At 40.1% G+C, this 20,080-nt stretch overlaps 1 protein-coding gene across 3 annotated transcripts in view; it reads right to left on the bottom strand.

Moving 5' to 3' along the window:
- Nucleotides 1-15,044: 15,044 nt before the first annotated feature.
- nckap1 (NCK-associated protein 1) overlaps nucleotides 15,045-20,080 on the bottom strand; it is a 170,970-nt gene continuing 165,934 nt past the window's right edge. For all 3 annotated transcript variants that reach the window (XM_067987687.1, XM_067987688.1, XM_067987686.1), the window contains 2 exons: nucleotides 16,862-16,951; nucleotides 15,045-16,041 (listed from right to left, as the gene is read on the bottom strand). In XM_067987687.1, the coding sequence (XP_067843788.1) occupies nucleotides 15,925-16,041; nucleotides 16,862-16,951 (207 nt within the window). In that variant the 3' untranslated portion in view covers nucleotides 15,045-15,924. The remainder of the gene's footprint in view (nucleotides 16,042-16,861; nucleotides 16,952-20,080) is intronic.

Here is a 20,080-nt window from a genome sequence, read left to right on the forward strand (position 1 = left end):
ATACGGGGTATGCCATTTAGAACCGAGATGAGGAGAAATTTCTTCACTCAGAGGATGGTGAACCTGTGGAATTCTCTACCACAGAAGGCAGTGGAGGCCAAGTCATTAGATGTATTCAAGGAGGAGGTAGATATATTTCTTAATGCTAAAGGGATCAAGGGATATGGGGAAAAAGCGGGAACAGGGTATTGAGTTAGACGAACAGCCATGATCATTTTGAATGACGGAGCAGGCCCGAAGGGCCGAATGGCCTACTCTTGCTCCTATTTTCTAGGTTTCTATGTAATCAAATATTCTAAAATTTGCAGTGTTACATCAATGAGCCCATACATATTGTGCACAAGCATGTAACGTAAAGACAATTACAGTACTCAAATGGATAAATATATATATCTATTAATAAGGGCTGGTTTCTGAATGTGTGCTACTGACGAGGAGCCTCGCCTGCCAGGAGCACATAACAGGAAGTCAAGAGAGTGCTTTTCACAATTTTCCATCCATGAATAGAAAATCATGGGGAGTATTCCCACAATTTCCAACATATGATCCTGGGAAAGGGGGGGGGGGGTGGAGGAGGAGGAGAAAGACACCCCACCAGTAGTATGCATTCATAAAATCAGCCTTATAAGGGCCTTTCTTTTTTCTTCAGTTTGAGGAGAATCTAGTTTTTAAATAGGTGCACCAGAAGAGTACCACTTACCTGAGCACCAACTGCCAGCGCCCTCACTTGAAGCAGGCACTACCACAGACACAAACTGCATGAAAAGATCATGGTAGACACTGGGTAATGATGATGGGGTAGCAGCGAGTTTATGAGAAGCCAGTTGGTACAGAGCAGAGGTCCAGAAGTCTCGAACTAGGGGACAGCCTGAAAATTCGAGTCAGCAGGAGTGAAGTTAGGAAACACTTCTACATGCAGAGGGTGGTAGAAGTTTGGAACTCTCTTCCGCAAACAGCAGTTGATGCGAGCTCAATTGTTAATTTTAAATCTGAGATTGATAAATTTTTGTTAACCAAAGGTATTAAGAGATATGGGGCATGATTTTATCAGGGATTCATCGGCTGGGTGGGGGTGGGGGATTTCCTGATGGGAAATCCGGGTTTCCCGGACGTCCTTATGATTTTGATGTAAGGACGTGTTCTTTTTTGTTGTACGTTTAACGACTAAAAGGCTGGCCTCAGTCGGACGGGAGAAGAAGGACGAGGACTTGAACAGGTAAATGTTAGTTTGGGGGGGGGGGGGGGGGGCAGTGTCAGTCATCGGAGGTGGGTTGGAGTCGGGGGTCGAAGATCGTGGGGGTGGTCGCTGCAGGTATGCTTGTTGGGCCTGGGGGAAGCACTCCTGCTCCTCCGTGCCCATAAGCTGTGCTATAAAGGCACTTACCTGCAGTTTCGGGCCTTCTCGCCTCCTCTCACGTGGGGTGAAGTAGAAGGAACGGGAATACCGGCCCTCAGGGGTTAAAAACAAAAAATGTCAAAATGGAGGCCCGCAGCATCCTTGAAAGGTTTTAACGACCGATCCGCGTCCTAATAGCGGGTTGGTCGCCCGCCCCTTGTCCCGCTTTCTTTAAAACCGAAAGTAGGCGGGTTGGGGGCGGATTTTGGATTTTAAAAATTTTTACTGCCCCCCAGCCCCCAACCCACCCATTTTTCACATTTAAAATCAAGCCCATGGTGTTAGGTCACAGATCAACCATGATCTCATTGAATGGCAGAACAGTCTCGAGGGACTAAATGGCCTACTCCTGTTCCTATGTTCCTTGCTACCTCATTATAAATTTGATAAGGTGCCACGTAAAAGGTTATATAACAAGATAAGGGCTCATGGGGTTGGGGGTTATATATTAGCATGGATGGAGAATTGGTTAACGGACAGAAAACAGAGTAGGAATAAACGGGTCATTTTCAGGTTGACAGGCTGTAACTAGTGGGGTGCCGCAAGGATCAATGCTTGGGCCTCAGCTATTTACAATCTATATTAATGACTCAGATGAAGCAACAGAGTGTAATGTATCCAAGTTTGCTGATGATACAAAGCTAGGTGGGAAAGTAAGCTGTGAGGAGGACACAGAGTCTGCAAAGGGATATAGACAGGTTAAGTGAGTGGGCGAGAAGGTGGCAATGTGGGAAAATGTGAGGTTATTCACTTTGGTAAGAAGAATAGAAAGAAGGAATATTTTTTAAATGTTGAGAAACTATTAAATGTTGGTGTTGAGAGAGATTTGGGTGTCCTCATACATGAAGGCAAATGGTATGTTGGCTTTATTGCAAGGGGGTTGGAGTACAAGAGTAAGGAACTTTTGCTATAATTGTATAAGGCCCTAGTGAGACCACACCTGGAGTACTGTATACAGTTTTGGTCTCCTTATCTAAGGAAGGATATATTTGTCTTAGAGGTGGTGCAACAGAGGTTCACAAGATTGATTCCTGGGATGAGAGGGTTGTCCTATGATGAGAGATTGAATAGAATGGGCCTAAACTCTCTGGAGTTTAGAAAAATGAGAGGTGATCTCATTGAAACATAAAAGATTCTGAGGGGGCTTGACAGGGTAGATGCTGAGAGGATGTTTCCCCTGGCTGGAGGGTCTAGAACTAGGGGGCATAGTCTCAGGATAAGGGGTCAGCCATTTAAGACTGAGATGAGGAGGAATTTCTTCACAGAGGGTTGTGAATCTTTAGAGTTCTCTACCCCAGGGAGCTGTGGATGCTCAGTAGTTGAGTATGTTCAAGGCTGAGATCGATAAATTTTTGGAATCAAAGGGAATCAAGGGATATGGGGATCGGCGGGAAAATGGAGTCGAGGTAGAAGATCAGCCATGATCTTATTGAATGGCGGAGCAGGCTCGAGGGGCCGTATGGCCTACTCCTGCTCCTATTTCTTATGTTTCTGCAGATACCACCAGGTCATGTTTGAGTAAAGGAAGAACTTACATTTATAAAGCATCTTTCATGTTCTCAGGACGTCCCAAAGGGCTTCATGCGCAATTAAGTATGTTTGAGATGTATTTTAATATGGAATTGGGGCACTGAGAAAATTCAAGTGACAATGGGAGAGAAAGTTTCTTAAGAGTACAACCCCCTTCCACTGGAAGATAGTGGGAAAGAGTTGCTGAGCCCCAACCCCCACCCCAAAAGCATTTTCATGGCTTGGACGCAAGGGCACATGAAATACCTGACATCTCCCTCAATAAGACCAAATTAAGTCCCTGTTTTGAGCATAGGTGTATAACTCCCTGCAACCCCCCCACTTTGAGAATAAAATCGGAGTCATAATGGAATGTAGAAGAGTTCGCTCCCATGCCCCCTGCTCAGATGAAATTCCTGGCCACTCCTCCCTGCTGAGATAGTTTTGGTGCCTTTGCTCCCTCCCGTTCTCCCCTCTTCCCCATTCCCTTATCTTCTTTTCTCCTCTCTTCCTCCATGCTTTCCTTTCTCTCACTCATCCTCCCTCCTATTTGCCTCCAATCCCTCCCTAGAAAGAGTCCAATTTGCCCCTTGCTTGACCTGAATATTGCACTTGGTCATGACTCCCTAAATGCAAGCCATGAGAGATTGACTAGTAGTTCAAATATTATCCTATCCTGTCCAAAATTAACAACAGATTTTTTGCGCACTAAAAATTTTGCTAAAGTTAATATTGGCTGGTCAATTCGAGTTATTTATTTTAATGCCATATGTCAGTTTTATATATACATACTTTGTCTTAATGCCATATGTCAGTTTTATATATACATTTTTTTTCTTAATGTCAAGTCAGTTTTAAATATATACATGCTGTCTCCTAAAGCTTCCAAAAATAAAAAGGAAAACAAGCAGAAAACTACCCTTTCTAGTCTATTTGTTCTCACCAGTTAATCTCCTGCAATTGAATCTGAAGTATTATGAAAACAATGGGAAATAGATGGGTGAACAGTGAAGAGTGTAGTAGAAAGAACTCGACATCAAGGAGCAAGGGTAAACACAAATGCAAGAAGCATGTATAAAATCTTAAATATGCTAGCAATGAAGTAAACAGAAAAGTGTACTTTAAAATATAAAAATGTTAATAAAAAAACCATGAAAATTGATAAGGATAGTATAGGGAATCACTAATGATCCATGAAAACTGTATTGTCGAATATCATGGGACTGAAAACTAAGTTGTGAAAGATACAGAAGAGCTTCTCATTAGGTGGTAGAAATACTGTGTATGGGGTGTAAAACTACGCGTGGATGTAGACATCTAAATACGTGCTGGACAGTCACTGGGAAAGTAGGCAGAAGATTAAAAAGTTAGATTGTTACATCATAAAGGTATTGCAATAGATGTCGCTCTACAGTTTTCATATAGTATTAAATTCATAATATAGTTATGGTAAATTATATTGGCATATTATTTCACATGTAAATCTCATCTACAGCAGTATTAAGAAAAATAGGTCAACATTTTATCCATTTGCCTAAACTGTCACTTTAATTTCATTTGTGAGGTTTGACCAACGGGAACAATTGTTTAAGATGACTTCTCAATAACATCCTCCTCCATTGCGTTTGTTTGTTTTCGCACAAAATAGTACTTTTTGTTAAACACAAAATAATAATTCTATCATTCTACAAACAAAGCTCCTTGTATCATGTTTGCCACCTTTTACAGTATTTTGCAGCTTTAATAATCTCTACAGATCCATGGCTCAGCAATGAACAAGTTACAGTCTAGTTTAAACACGATACATTTATGTTAGATCAAAGCATGCCTGAATTCTAGTTGTCACCCTTCATTACCAGTAATTAATATTTCAGTTACATAAGCCTGAATGTCCTCTATTGAAGCAAAAGTAATAAAAGAAAGCTTGATAATTTGATAACTGAGTCAGTTTTGTGCATGCTGATGTTTTATCTGCTCTAAGCTGATGTCAAAGCAAATACAAAAGACACAATACTTCTGAACACAAAAAGACCAAAATAATGGTTTGAGGGGGGGAGAGGGTGAGAAGATTTGAAATTAAAAGCAGTACTATAATGTAAGTGGCATCATTCAAGTCATACACTCCAGAATGTTGCCTCCAGGCAGCAGTACTCAAAATGTTTCACATTTGTATATTTAAACAGAAATAAGAGATATCAGACTGTAAAAAGGACATAATAAACTATCTGAAATGTACACAATTTTATTCAAACACTATTACCAGCTAACCACACAACTAGCATTCAAGATGTGAAGATTGCTAAAAAGGAATAAAGACACGTTTGTTGTAATTTAGCATTTTGCATGAAAATCAGACCAGTTCAAGTTGATAAATAAATATAAACTACATTTTGTTAGGACAGTAGAATTCAGGATTTTTGTGGTCTTGTAAATGGCTTCTTGCAGAAAAGCTAAAAAATGTACTAGATAATTAATTAGCTAACTCAAAGCTTTTAAATTAGTTTAAATATGTATATTTGACCAGAATCTATAAAAGCCAAAGGGAACTTGTTCTGAATGCTCAGAATGGGAAGACCAAGTTTAAAAACATACATTTATCATTACAGCACATTCCAGACTGACAGCGCTCCATTGTTCTGGTAAAAGCTTTAACATGCCAATTAAACCACTACAAAAAGTTTTTTTTGTCTTGCCCCCATAAATATACAATATTGTTACCCTTTAAAGACAAAGCCATTTTTTGTGATAAGATAAAGATTGGTTTCAAAATCAACCTCTTAATAGCTAAACTATTTAAGTTACAGAATGTTTGAAAAATGTCTAATTCCTCATTGTCTATTAAGGTTACACTGAGATAAAGGGATTAAAGAGAAACCAATTTCCTCACTTTCTGTGATGTAGAACACTCGATAACCTTGAACTGGTGCCATTTTTATTTCATGAGTGAACTATCTGTAGAACAGAAAAGCCTCTTATAACTGATGAGTACAGTAAGGTCTTTTTTTTGCCTATCATACAGAAAGTTAATACTATGTATAAACAGACATGTCCAAGAATGGAAGGCCTGTACACTATCCAGACTTGGAGCTGTTCAGAACCACGATCTTCATGGTGCTGATCAAAGTGTGGACCATCTGGTTAGCTTCACAGTAAACAAACTGACATCGACCCTTGCCGCCAGTTTGCATGAGCATCAAAAAGAGACTCTGTGTTTCTTTGTCCTGTTGAGTACTGCTCTTTGATGTAATTGTGCCCATGACGTTCTCACTAATACTGAAATCATTTGGGTTAATTTCTCTTTCAGGCTGCATTTGGCTCTAGGTGTTGTTGCTGCCATGATACGTGCTGTAAGACTCCACTGCCCGATAAATTGTACCTTGTTTATTGTACATACCCTGCTACAGACCTGGTGGTTAGTAACATCTTAATTTACAAAAGTTAAAATTCTCTTGAAAAGTGCAATAGTGTAGTTACATAAATGTTAAACATAATCTTTCTCATAATTCATTTGATGCATGGGGCTGCTACTTTGAAAAATCCCATGTGTATTTAATGTACATTTTCTTAATAAATCTATGCCAAACAAACACATGGTTAATATACTAATTAAAGAAATACTGGAACCATCCACTCTCCAAGAAATGATGAAATGCATTCTGACAACAAAACCTCTTTCATTTAGGATTGTTCTTAAAATTCTGTAAATCTAATGACAATTGAATGTTGTTGCTGGAGTTTAAAAGGACGTAGCAACTATTAGGCTGTTTACATTGGCAGTACAAACTTGTTACAATTGCTCTGTATAAATGGAGACAGATTGTGAAACATTGGAGCAAGTAAAGACTGCAATAAAAACTTGCTGATTATCTAGCTGCTATTCTTTCTGTGAGGTTTTCCAGGAAGTCGTCTACATCATATCCAAATTGAGAAATTTGGTTGCAACTGGATTCTTCTTTAAACTAATCGAATTAAATAACTGATTATTAACAAAAAAGTAGTTGAGAAAAAATACAGGGCTTTCCAGATCTTATATCAGAACTACATTATATGGTAGCAGGTTGTTATTTCAATAGTTTTTTTAAAAAAGAAAAAGACACCTAGAGTATATCTCTGATGGACCCATCAATTCCTGAAATATAACTCAAAAATAATGGCAGGTTATGGAAATGACTTGGTCCTTAAATTGATTCATCAGATCAGATGGGGTATCTATGTTAGGCACTTTGTTTATCACATACGAAAGCTCTGAACTTTAATGCTGTTGCTGCATTAATCTTTTGAGATGAGAAAAAAGCTTTTGACTAAAGCAAATAGGAACAACTGCAATGATTGATGAAGACAAAGGGATATGGTATAGGTTTAATCCTCCTGTATTTATGCTCAATCATTAGTTTTGATTAACAGTTTGGTCTTTATTTCATTTGAATTAGTTTGTGATACACTATGGATTTGTCCCCTGTTTCCCATATTATTTTCCTTTGCTATTGAATCTCAGATTGTAAGCATACAAGTTAACTAAGGTACTTGTGGTAGCCAGCTAGGTGTGGAGCATGATATTTCATTGGATTATTCAAATACAATCTCTCAAGAGTGGGCCCATAATTTGCTAATTACCTGTGGATTGGAATGGAACAGGAATAATGATTACCTCTACCAACTGAAAACATTCCCCTGGTTGCAAGTGCATTTGACCCCCCATGACTCTGCACTTCAAGAAAATACATCATCATTTTGATATATCCTTGGGTTTCTCTGCCAACTCTCCTATCTCACCGACCTAGACATTTTCTCCACAATGGACTGCAAAGAGTTGTATTCTGGTTATGCCAAGGCCTTGAATTCCTGGTTCTTAGAACATGGGTGGTCCAATCTCGTGAAACTCTTCAAAAAAATCTAACATTTATAACATATCTGCAGATTCATCACTGCCCATCAATACCAGTGATCTTCAATCATACAAGGACCTCTTACAAATCTGAAGTTTTTTCCTTCCCAATTTATTTTACTCTTATCTACAAGTCAGGTGATCTTTAACTCACCGAGCAAGCCTCAGGAAGCAAAACTTACTGTATCGTAATTATACATGAGGCTCTATTCCAGGTCATGATTAGTCAACATCTACACGAGGAATAACTTAAATTCTGCACAGGATATAATTTGCTTCTGTTACACTCAGCTGCTGGAATCATGTAGTTCCATATCTGTTAGTGTTCTGGTAGAATTGCTGTTATCATGCAAACAGATCAAAACACTTTAGAAGATGGTGCAGTTGGAGAGTGATGTACCCCATCTGCCTGGATGAACAGAAATTTTGAAATGTCTGTACACCATCCTTTAGTTTAGATGGGTACAGTAGTGTAGTGGTTATGTTGCTGGATTAGTAATCCAGAGGCCTGGACTAGTAATCTATAGAACATAAGCTCAAATCCTATCATAGCAGTTTGAGAATTTGAATTTAATTAAAATAAAAAGCTGGTATCAGTGACAGTGACCATGAATCTGTCAGGTTGTTGTAAAAACCCAACTGGTTCACTAATGTCCTTCAGGGAAGGTAACCTGCCATCCTTACCTGGTCTGGCCTATATGTGACTCCAGTCCCACACCAACATGGTTGACTCTTACCTGCCCTCTGAAGTGGCCTAGCAAACCACTCAGTTGTATCAAACTGTTAGAAAGGAACAGAAGAATTTTAAAAATGGACAGACCACTTGGCTGCGACCTAGGCTTCGAATCAGGACACGGCAAAGGCACACACAGCCCAGTTGACCCTGCAAAGTACTCCTAACATACGGGGACTGGTGCCAAAGTTGGGCGAGCTGTTTCACAGACGAGTCAAGCAACAGTCTGGCAGTCATACTCACAGAATCACACCTATCAGAGAACATCCCAGACTCCTCCACCATCATCCCTGGGTTTGTCCTGTCCCACTGGGAGTCAACATTGATTCTGGACCCCATGAAGTCTCATGGCTTCAAGTCAAACATGGGTATGCAAACTTCCTGCTGATTACCACCTACCACCCTCCCTCAGCTGATGAATCAGTACTTCTTCATGTTAAACACCACTTGGAGGACGCACTGAGGGTAGCAAGATCACAGAATGCACTCTGTGTGTAAGGGGGGGCGGGGGGGGAAGGAGGGAAACTTCAATGTCCATCACCAAGAGTGGGTCGTTAGTACCATCACTGACTGAAGTGGCCAAGTCATAACCGCCCAACTGAGCTTGTAGCAGGTGGTGGGAGAACCAACACGAGGGAATAACCTACTTGACATATACCAATCTACCTGTCGTAGATGCATCCGTTCATGACAACATTGGTAGAAGTGACAACCACACAGTCCTCATTCAGACCAAGTCCTGTCTCCACACTGAGGACATCCTGCATCGTGTTGAGTGCCACTACCACTGTGCTAAGTGGGATAGATTAAAAACAGATCTTGCAGCTCAAAACTGGGCATCCACGAGGAGCTGTTGGACATCAACATCAGCAGGATCGTAGTCCACCACAATCTATAACCTCATAGCCCAGCATAACCCTCACTCCTCCATTATCAAGCCAGATGACCAGCCCTGGTTCAATGGGGAGTGTGGAAGAGCATGGCAGGAACAGCACCAGGCATACCTAAAAATGAGGTGCCAACCTAGTTAAGCTACAACACAGGACTAGATGCGTGATAAACAGCAAAAACAGCATGCTATAGGCAGAGCCAAGCAATCCCACAACCAATGGATCAGGTCAAAATTCTGCAGTCCTGCCACATCTAGTCGTGAATGGTGATGGACAATTACCCAACAGGAGGAGGAGGCTCCATGAACATCTCCATCCTCAATGATGGTGGAGCCAAGCACGTGAGTGCAAAAGAATTAAGTGTTCACAACCATCTTCAGCCAGAAGTGCCGAGTGAATGATCCTTCTCGGCCTCCTCCTAAGGTCCCCACCATCACAGATGCCAGTCTTCAACCAATTTGATTCAATGCACGTGACATCAAGAAGTGGCTGAGTGCACTGGACACAGCAAAAGCTATGGGCCCCAACAACATCCTGACTGTAGTGCTGAAGACCTGTGCCCCAGATCAGCCACGTCTCTAGCCAAGCTGCTCCGATACAGCTACAACACAGGCATCTACTTGACAATGTGGAAAATTATGCAGGTGTATCCTGTCCACAAAATGCAGGACAAATCAAACCCAGCCAATTACAACCCCATCAGCCTACTCCCAATCATCAGCAAAGTGATGAAAGGAGGCGTTATCAGTGCTATCAAGCAGCACTTACTCACCAATAACCAGCTCATTGATGCTTCATTTGGGTTCCATCAGAACCATTTGGCTGCAGACTTATTACAGACATGGTCCAAACATGGACACAAACTAAATTCCAGGTGAAGTGAGAGTGATTGCCCTTGACATCAAGGCAGCATTTGACCGAGTGTGGCACCAAGGAGCCCTAGTAAAATTGAAGTCAATGGGAATGAGGGGGAAAACTCTCCAGTGGCTGGAGTCATACCTAGCACAAAGGAAGATGGTAGTGGTTGTTGAAGGCCAATCATCTCAACCCAAGGACAATGGTGCAGGAGTTCCTCAGGGCAGTGTCCTTGGCCCAACCATCTTCAGCTGCTTCATCAATGATGTGGAGATGCCGGTGATGGACTGGGGTTGACAAATGTAAGGAATCTTACAACACCAGGTTATAGTCCAACTGTTTTATTTGAAAATCACAAGCTTTCGGAGGCTTGTGATTTTCAAATAAAACTGTTGGACTATAACCTGGTGTTGTAAGATTCCTTACATGCTTCATCAATGACCTTCCCTCCATCATAAGGTCAGAAATGGGGATGTTCGCTGATGATTACAGTGTTCAGTTCCATTTGCAACCCCTCAGATAATGAAGCAGTCCATGCCCGCATACAGCAAGACCTGGACAACATCCAGGCTTGGGCTGATAAGTGGCAAGTAACATTCGCGCCAGACAATGACCATCTCCAACAAGAGAGAGTCTAACCACCTCCCCTTGACATTCAACGACATTACCATCACTGAATTCTCCACCATCAACATCCTCAGAGTCACCATTGACCAGAAACTTAACTGGACCAGCCACATAAATACTGTGGCTACAGAGCAGGTCAAAGGCTGGTTGTTCTTCAGCTAGTGACTCACCTCCTGACTCCCCAAAGCCTTTCCAGCATCTACAAGGCACAAGTCAGGAGTGTGATTGAAATACTCTCCACTTGCCTGGATGAGTGCAGCTCCAACAACACTCAAGAAGCTCGAAACCATCCAGGACAAAGCAGCCCGCTTGATTGGTATCCCATCCACCACCCTAAACATTCACTCCCTTCACCACCGGTGCACCGTGGCTGCAGTGTGTACCACCTACAGGATGCACTGCAGCAGCTCGCCAAGGCTTCTTCGACAGCACCTCCCAAACCCACAACCTCGACCAACTAGAAGGACAAGGGCAGCAGGCGCATGGGAACACCACCACCTGCACATTCCGCTCCAAGTCACACACCATCCCGACTTGGAAATATATCGCCGTTCCTTCATCGTCGCTGGGTCAAAATCCTGGACCTCCCTACCTAACAGCACTGTGGGAGAACCTTCACCAGACAGACTGCAGCGGTTCAAGAAGGCGACTCACCACCACCTTCTCAAGGGCAATTAGGGATGGGCAATAAATGCTCATTTATGCCCACATCCCATGAACAAATTTTTTAAAATGCTCACAGATATTTTAACGATCTCCCTTCAACAAGGAAATGGACAGCTGATATGACTGCAATTTACACATGCTAACAATTGAGCAGTAATCCTTCAGTGGGAAACTATAATGTAAAAAGGAGGAAAATACCGTAAGTAGGAAATGTGTTTTATTGCAATCCTGAAATCACAATGTAAATCTCTTCACCTGTCATTGCACAACCTCTGATAATTGTTGACTGAAGAAAGGGTGATCGTAGGGTGAAGACAGGCAAAGCATAAAGGAACATCTTGCACTAGAGTAAATCACTCAAACACCAGGCCAATGGAGCCCTGCATCTTGGAGTAGGACAACCTTAGCTGACTGTTTTTACTAAGGCAAAGAAGTCTGCATGAAGAAACCACTGTTTCATTGACACCATGGAAACTGTAAGGTCTATTCATTGGTCAAAAATCTCTATCTGCCATGTGCTGAGCTGCCAACATCAATATGTGTTCTTGCATCAGGGTTCTGTAAATCTTTCCTTGCTTGTTTGTGTACTTACCACAGTGATGTTATCTATCTACAGAACTGGCTTGTCATGCATCTGTGGCTGAAAGTGTTGCATTGCTATGCATATAATCCTCAATTCTAACCCAGAATGCTCAGTTGATTGATGTTTGTTTCAACTAACTTGCGCCAGGTAATTTCCCACTTAAATAACCTAGTTGGAAACAAGAGGACTAATAGAATTTGCATTTATATAGCAGCATTCACATCCTCAGGATGTCCCAAAGTATTTCACAGCCAATGAAGTACTTTTGAAGTGCAGTCACTGTTGTAACGTAGGGAAATGTAGCAGCCAATTTGTACCCAGCAAGGTCCCACAAACAACAATGAAATAAATGACCATATGATCTGTTTTTCGTGGTGTTGGTTGAGGAATATATATTTGGCCAGGACACTGGGAGAACACCACTGCTCTTCCTTGAATCGTGTTATGAGGGGACAGACGAGGCCTCCGTTTACCATCTCATCTAAAAGATGGCACCGCCGACAGGGCAACACTCCCTCAGCACTGCACTGAATTGTCCGCCTAGATTATGTGCTAAAGCCTCTGGAACAAGATTCCAAGAAGGCTGTTGCAGTGGGACACCTACCACCTACATTAAATACCATTACTTTTGCAGCTGAATTCAACATCTTTTCCTGAGGTGGTGTGTTTGGACACTATTTGGTTAAAAGGTAGACCTGCAGATTGGTCTCAAAAATGAGGGTTAAAAAGTGGAGCATTCCCTGCTGCCTTGTCTGTTGATCGCTGATTGTTTCTGCATAGCCCATAACCTATCTTTTGGCAGGAAACCACTCCTGGCATAATTGAAACGTCAGCTAGAAGGAAGATTATGAAGTCAACAGAAAACAAAATCGGGTGTGGTGTAAAAATGGCTGCCGTTTTGTGCCATCGCCAAAGACCAATTTCACCCCTGCTATTTCTTGTGGTGATGATTCTGGTAGCTGCCTCGACCCCTTCCTTGCAGGGATATTCACATATGACATTATGCTGTGTTTAGATTGCTCCTGCAGGAGTGTGTTCTGATAGAGGTACTGAAGCCTCAGTGATACCTTTCTGGGCTGGACAGGAATCCTTGTTGGATGTTCCTTATATGACTAAATGGATAATTCCCTCCTTGGAATGACGTGCATTCTGCCTTTGGCTTATACAATACTTGACATTGGTCAGCACCGATGTGTCCTTTGCATAAAGCTCCTGGTGGCTAACTGGGAGTGGTTAGATACATTTAAATCAGCAACTCCTGCCCAGGAATGGTTGCCCTTCTTCTGGTGTTTCTGTTTCTCAATCTTGTTCTGAATAATATAGATCTAACTTTTAGTTTCTCATTCCAAGTGTGGTTTAAAAACTTGAGGCAAATGGTGGAAAGCATTGGTGTCATGTTTGATGAATTGATCATGACCAGGCTATTGTACTTAAAGCTTTTGGCAAAGTTGGTGTTGACATATTGCCCCAACTGTGGATGCACTTGGTTTTGCTACAGGCAATGTATTACATGGATCAATACTAACAAATGTATGGAATGGCAACAGTGCAGCTCAAAACATATTCCAATTTTGTGCCTTAGCCCTCTAGTATGTGCTAGCTTGTTTTAATGGCTTTGTATTTGTCCAGAGACCATATGATCAATCAATTACTGTGGGCACAGAATTTAGAAAGAGCAGTTTCAGCTAAGCAGGTAAACAGGTTAACAATAACTTGCATTTATATGGCACCTCGCAAGAGTGTTATCAAACAAAATTTGACAGTGAGCCACATAAGGGGATATTAGGACAGGTGACCAAAAGCTTGGTCAAAAAGATAGGTACTAAGGATCATCTTAAAGGAGGAGAGGTTTAGGGAGGGAATTACAGGGCTTAGGGCTTAGGCAGCTGAAGGCACGGCCGCCAATTGGAGCAATTAAAATCGGGGATGTGCATGAGGAAAGAATTGGAGGAGCGCAGAGCTCTGAGGGCTGGAGGAGGTTACAGACATAATGAGCAGCAAGGCCATGGAGGGATTTGAAAAAAAGGATGAGAATTTTAAAATGGAGGCGTTCCCGGACTGGCAGCCAATGTAGATCAGCAAGCACAATTTTAAATAAATTAAAATCAATTTTATTTTTCCTTTTTTAAAAAAAGTGTTCAATTAAGGACAGCATTGTATTATTAATATTTATTCTTGAGATTCACTGACTGGTGCAGACAATTTCCAAGATAAATTTCTGAGTAAGAAAACATGGATAGGCTCATTTACAAACAGAATACACTTGGAAACTGTGGAACAACTTAAGGACCATTTACTCGAATCTATTCTTGTGTAATGTGTCCCACTTTTAACAGTGACTGGTATGGCCCAAAGAGTAGAGAACTCAACCTTTTTAGTTATGGAAAAACAAACTTGTGCAGCCCTGGGACATTACTGGTCATGGGAGTAGACCACCTATTTACAACATCATGATGGCATTCTATGTATGTGCTAAGTACAATGTTTACTCCTGAATCAATCAAGCTAGATTATACTCCTTTAATGTGTGGAGGATGCTTAAATGAAAGTTGAAAAAACAAACACGTTTTACAGTGTACAGCAAAAAAGCTACTCCTTCCATTTGAGTAACTTCATTACAGTAATAAAGTTTATTTCAGGGTCATGGTGCATAAGATTAAAACCTAAAAAAAAGTCTGGTCCAGGCCTCTGGAATTCAGAATGACTAATTTCAGGTTTACCAATTTTACATTGATATCCTATAATCCTATCAGTATTGTCCTGAACTCTAAATGTGTGCATCTATCTTCCAGCTGAGCTGGAGAAGAAAATAACACAGCATTTACAGATGGTTACTTTTACATAACATTCTGCATAACAGATTAAAAAGGCAATAACTTTAAACAAATGAGCATTCTCTGTTGTGAATGTGAAGTAACCTGGTGTTTTATTGTTCATTATGGAAGATACACTAAAACTTGAAAAATGTAAAACATATAAAAGAGATTAAGGGCTGCCATTTTATCAATATGTGATAAATATTCATACAGTCATACCGTACAACAGGGTACAATGATAGTGTGAAATTCAACAAGCTCTCCACTGAAGTTAGTTTTATAAAAAAAATTATACTATGCTTTATACAAACATCACTTCTGTTGTTCATAGAGTAATGTGCAGTGGATTGCTAGAATTGTTTCTGGAGGTTTCAGCATTCCTATAGAATTTGTAGATATTACATAATGTACTTCATCAGGGTAACTAATATAGCAATTGTTTAAAATGAAAAGAAATAGAATTATTGTAATAAATCCACATAAATGCAACTAATAACCCACCCCATTTACTGTCAATGAAGAATGACAGGTACAAATCTTTTCTTGCCTTATCTGAAATAATTTACACACAGAAGGAAGCTAGAACATCATCTCCAAATAATAACTAGATGAATTTTCCTCTGCATTTTTAATACATCTTTAAGGAAGAAGATGTTTTCAAAACAGCTGTTCCTTGTGCACAATTGATTTTTAAAACTCAACCAACATTGTAGTAGTGTAATTTTAACAAATGTAGCTGCTATTTAAAGTAAAACCATTCAGCTTTGCCACTATTCAGCAAATCATTCAAGCATATCAATATCAACTTAATAGAAACCATTGGCCTACAATGTATGTTTATGAAAAATGATTCAGTTTCATAACTTTTAGACTATAAAGTGAAACAATTCTACGGTTGTTAGCTTGTAAACCAGTGCTGCAGAACATTTAGTTAAAATGAATCTTGCCTCCATTAAATTCCAATTTATGCAGAAGATGTGATACTTTGCTTGTAGACAGCATGGTATGCATTTCGCAGGAGGACATAAGGAAAACAAGATTCCAGCAGGTCCATTGTCAGGAAAGGAGACTCTTGTACAATCTGAGGAAAATTCCACCGACATGTCAGCAATGATTATACACACTCTGGCATTTCAGTCAGTCTTTTCAGTGACCAAAGTAGACCACACTGTTGCTACGCTTATATAGTGGTGCAAACAAACCACAAAAAACCTTAACAAAACTAGTTTAGCAGCTCAGCAAAAGCACCATAAATATTGCACTGAACAATCTTTTAAAGAGAAAGGGTTTGTAAGTGCAAAGTTAAAACAAATGCTGTGGGTAATTTTTCAAAGCAAGACAAGCTGGATGTTTGCAGATGAGCTTGACATAAAACATGACTGCTGAATGCAAGCAATTACCCTGGTTATCTGAACATGCTTGAATCTAAATATATTTTGTGACGCTGTTCTAAATTTTGGCTACTGTCGCCATACAACCAGGAAAAAAATACGCTTATAGGTTAACAATAAAAAAGATCAGGATTGAATTATTGTACTATTTGGTCAGGAATATGATTACAATCAAACATGATGTATTCTACTGCTATTTGGCAACGAAAGATAGGCCACTGCAGAGTTGTTCAGATTATGCCAACTGACCTCTATAGTACTAAGTCATTGTATTGTGACGAGGCTACACTAGACCTCTATCAGCAAATAAGTTAAAGTAGTAAAAACATTCAAAAAAAGAGCTTACTCCACTAAGATAGTTTCAGCTGAATAGCTAGCACTGGCACAGGCCCAATAGGGCAAATCTTTTCTCCATGTGTTGTAATTGCTATGATTTTATGAAAATTCTATGATTTTGACATAATTGCATACAATTTTAAATAGCTTTTGACACTGTAACTTAATACGTACCATGTCAAGCAGTAGATAAACAGATTCTCTGTTTCTGGTAGTGGTTTTGTCAGTCTCCTGTCCAATTTTTAGCAGACTTGAAGATGCAAGCTGTAGGGAAACATTTCTAGTAATAAGTACACTAACAGTGTTGATTTTCAAGTGCATAGTGTGGTTTTAACAACATTAATGTCAATGACCAATGATTATGGCATATTGTTAAGCAATACTATAACTGTGAAACAAAATTTGGGGAAAATCCAGACAGCAAGACAAAAAGGGAGAGAAAAAGACCAGGAGTGCAGATGGGCAGGGTGGGCACAGTTACCCAAGTAAGAGTTCTGTACATGAATGCACATAGCATAAGAAATAAAACAAGTGAGTTAGAAGCACAAATTTAGGTTAAAGGTTATGATGTTATAGCCATTAGATACCTGGCTCCATGCAGGGCGTGATATGGAGCTAAATATTCCAAACTACAGAATCTTTAGAAAGGACAGGGAAATTTGGAGAGGGGGAGTAACAATACTGATAAAAGACACAATGACTAGCAGTGATTTCAGGATTTCAGGAAGGGTGATTGGGCAGTGGAAACACTATGGGTAGAGTTAGGGAACAGAAAAGGGTGCAAGATTATGGTAGGAGTTGTCTACAAACCTCCTGATAGTAGTGATGTAGTGGGGGGGGCGGGGGAAAGAGATGTATAAATACAGAGATTAGGGAAACATGTAGCAAAAACAATGTGGTCATTATGGGAATTTTAATTTTTACATAGACTGGTAGAGACAAAAAATCTGAAGTAGTGAAGCCAATGACTTTCTAGAATATATTTGGGACTGTTTTCTAGAACAATGTGTTTGAACTGATAAGGTAACAGGCCATACTAGATTTAGTGAAGAACAACGAACCAGAATTAGTTAACAATCTGATAGAAAGGGAACATCTTGCGAAGTGACCATAATATAATTGAATGTGATATTAGGTTTGAGAGGGAGAAGGAAGAGTCACATGCCAAGGTTATAAATTTAAGTAAGGCAAAACTTCGAAGGGATGAGAAATGAATTGACCACAGTAAACTGGGTGGAACTGTTAATGGGTAAACTACAAACAGTGGGAAGTATTCATAGAAATATTTGGTACAATACAAAACCAGTACATACCCCCAAAATGGCAACGGGGGAAGTTTCTGCTAGTTTTACGCCCAGATTCCAGTGCAATCTGGGAAGAATCAGCTGAACCAGCACAAAAGATGGGGAAATTTAGAACGTAGGTGAGTTGTGCCCAAAACCATTTACGCTTCTGATTTCCGTGATCTTTTACGCTAGCTCAAGATTCAATTCGCCTGAATCGGGCCCTCTCCACAAAACAGGCCATGTCCCCAGGTCGAAATTGTGAGATTCCGCTGATCGCGAAGGTTCAGGAAGGCACTTCAAATTGCGCTCATTTTCTTAGACGCACAGGCAGCAATAGGCACGTTTTAAAAGTTTTTTCATACAAAAATTATTTAATTTACTAAGAAACTGACTAATGTACACCAATGAAACTATTAAATGGTTCAGTATTTTTTTAAAAAGTCATTTTCAGTGATTTTAAATCAGGTTACTCACAGGCAGATGACTGGACACCCTTATTAAAATGCTTATTTTTGGTGATAAACCCATTTTCAGCTGTGCTAATAAAACTGCACCAGGTTACCACTCTTAAATACATCAAGGAATACTTTTTAACGGAAAGAACAAAAAAAATGGTTAAGTTCATCAAGCTACCCAATTGCGTTGGTTAATGGAAGATTTTACATTTGTGATTATGCAAATGAATTTTAGCAGAAACGTGAAGTGTAACCTAACCAGCACATTTTGGGCACAATTTCTGGATTGTGCCCAAAGCAGAAACTACCCCAAAGGCTCCACTTGTATAATTAAGCAACCATGGTCAACAAATGGGCTGAGAGACAAGCTGAAAGAAAAGGGTTACACAAATGCAAGGAAAGGGAAAGTAGAAATCCAGCAGTCTGGGATAGCTATAAAAAGCAACAAAGTGACAAGAAGTAATAAGAGGTGCAAAAAGGGAAAAAAATCTTGCAAGGGACATCAAAGCTAACAGCAAAAGATTTTAAGTATATTAAGAGAAAAAAGAGTAATAAAGGGGAATGTGAGCCCATTAACGACAGATGCAGGTGAGACTATTAGGGACAATAAGGAAATGGTAGACTTGTTAAATTATTATTTTGTATCTGTTTTCACAGTGGAGGAACTTAGTGGATTTAATACAAGTAAAAAAACATATGGCTATGGAGAAAATTATGGGACTTAAGACAAACATATCTCCAGAACCTTATGGTTTTCAGCCCCAGGGTATTAAAAGAAATTGGTACAGAAATTGCAGACGCATTAGTCATAATTTTTCAAAGTTCTCTAGATTCAGGAATTGTGCCTTTGGATTGGAAAATTACAAATGTCACTCCATTATCTAAGAATGAAGGGAGGGAAGGAGAAACCAGATAACTGTCAGTTTAACATCATTTGTGTGGAAATGACTGGAATCTATCAGAGTGACTAAGCACTTGGGTATGTATGAGCCTATGAAAGACGGTCAGCGTGGATTTGTGAAGGATTGGTCATTTCTGACTAATTCAGTTGAATTTTTTTTAAAGGAGGTTACTAGCAAGGTGGAAAGGGTATGCATTTGATAAGATCCACACAAGAGATTTAGCAAAAATGGAAGCGCATGTAATTGGAGGTAACCTTGTGGCATGGGTTAGTAATTGGTTGGAAGATAGGAGAGAGAGTAGGGATCAAGGGAACGCTCTCTGATTGGCAGGACGTGAAAAGTGGTCTTCCCCAAGGATCTGTACTGGGGCCTCAGCTTTTCACCATATGTAAATTACTTAGATGAAGGAATAGAGAGTTATATATCCAAATTTGCCGATGGTACTAAATTAGGAGGCACAGTAAGTTATGTAGATGGGAGTGGGAAGTTACAAAGGGACTTAGACAGATTAAGTGAGTGAGCAAAACTATGGCAGGTGCAGTTCAATGTGGGGAAGAGTAAGGTCATCCACTTTGGATCTGAGATAGACAAATCAGAATATTTTCTTAATGGCGAGAGACTAGGAATTGCGGAGGAACAAAGCGATTTGGATGTCCAGGTACACAAATCACGAAAAGCTAGTGTACAAATACAAAAGGACGAATGGAATATTTATACTTTACCTCAAGGAGGCTGGAATCCTCTCTAGTG

This window comes from Heptranchias perlo, chromosome 7 (assembly GCF_035084215.1).
Source record: "Heptranchias perlo isolate sHepPer1 chromosome 7, sHepPer1.hap1, whole genome shotgun sequence".
In the NCBI taxonomy this organism is placed as follows: domain Eukaryota; kingdom Metazoa; phylum Chordata; class Chondrichthyes; order Hexanchiformes; family Hexanchidae; genus Heptranchias; species Heptranchias perlo.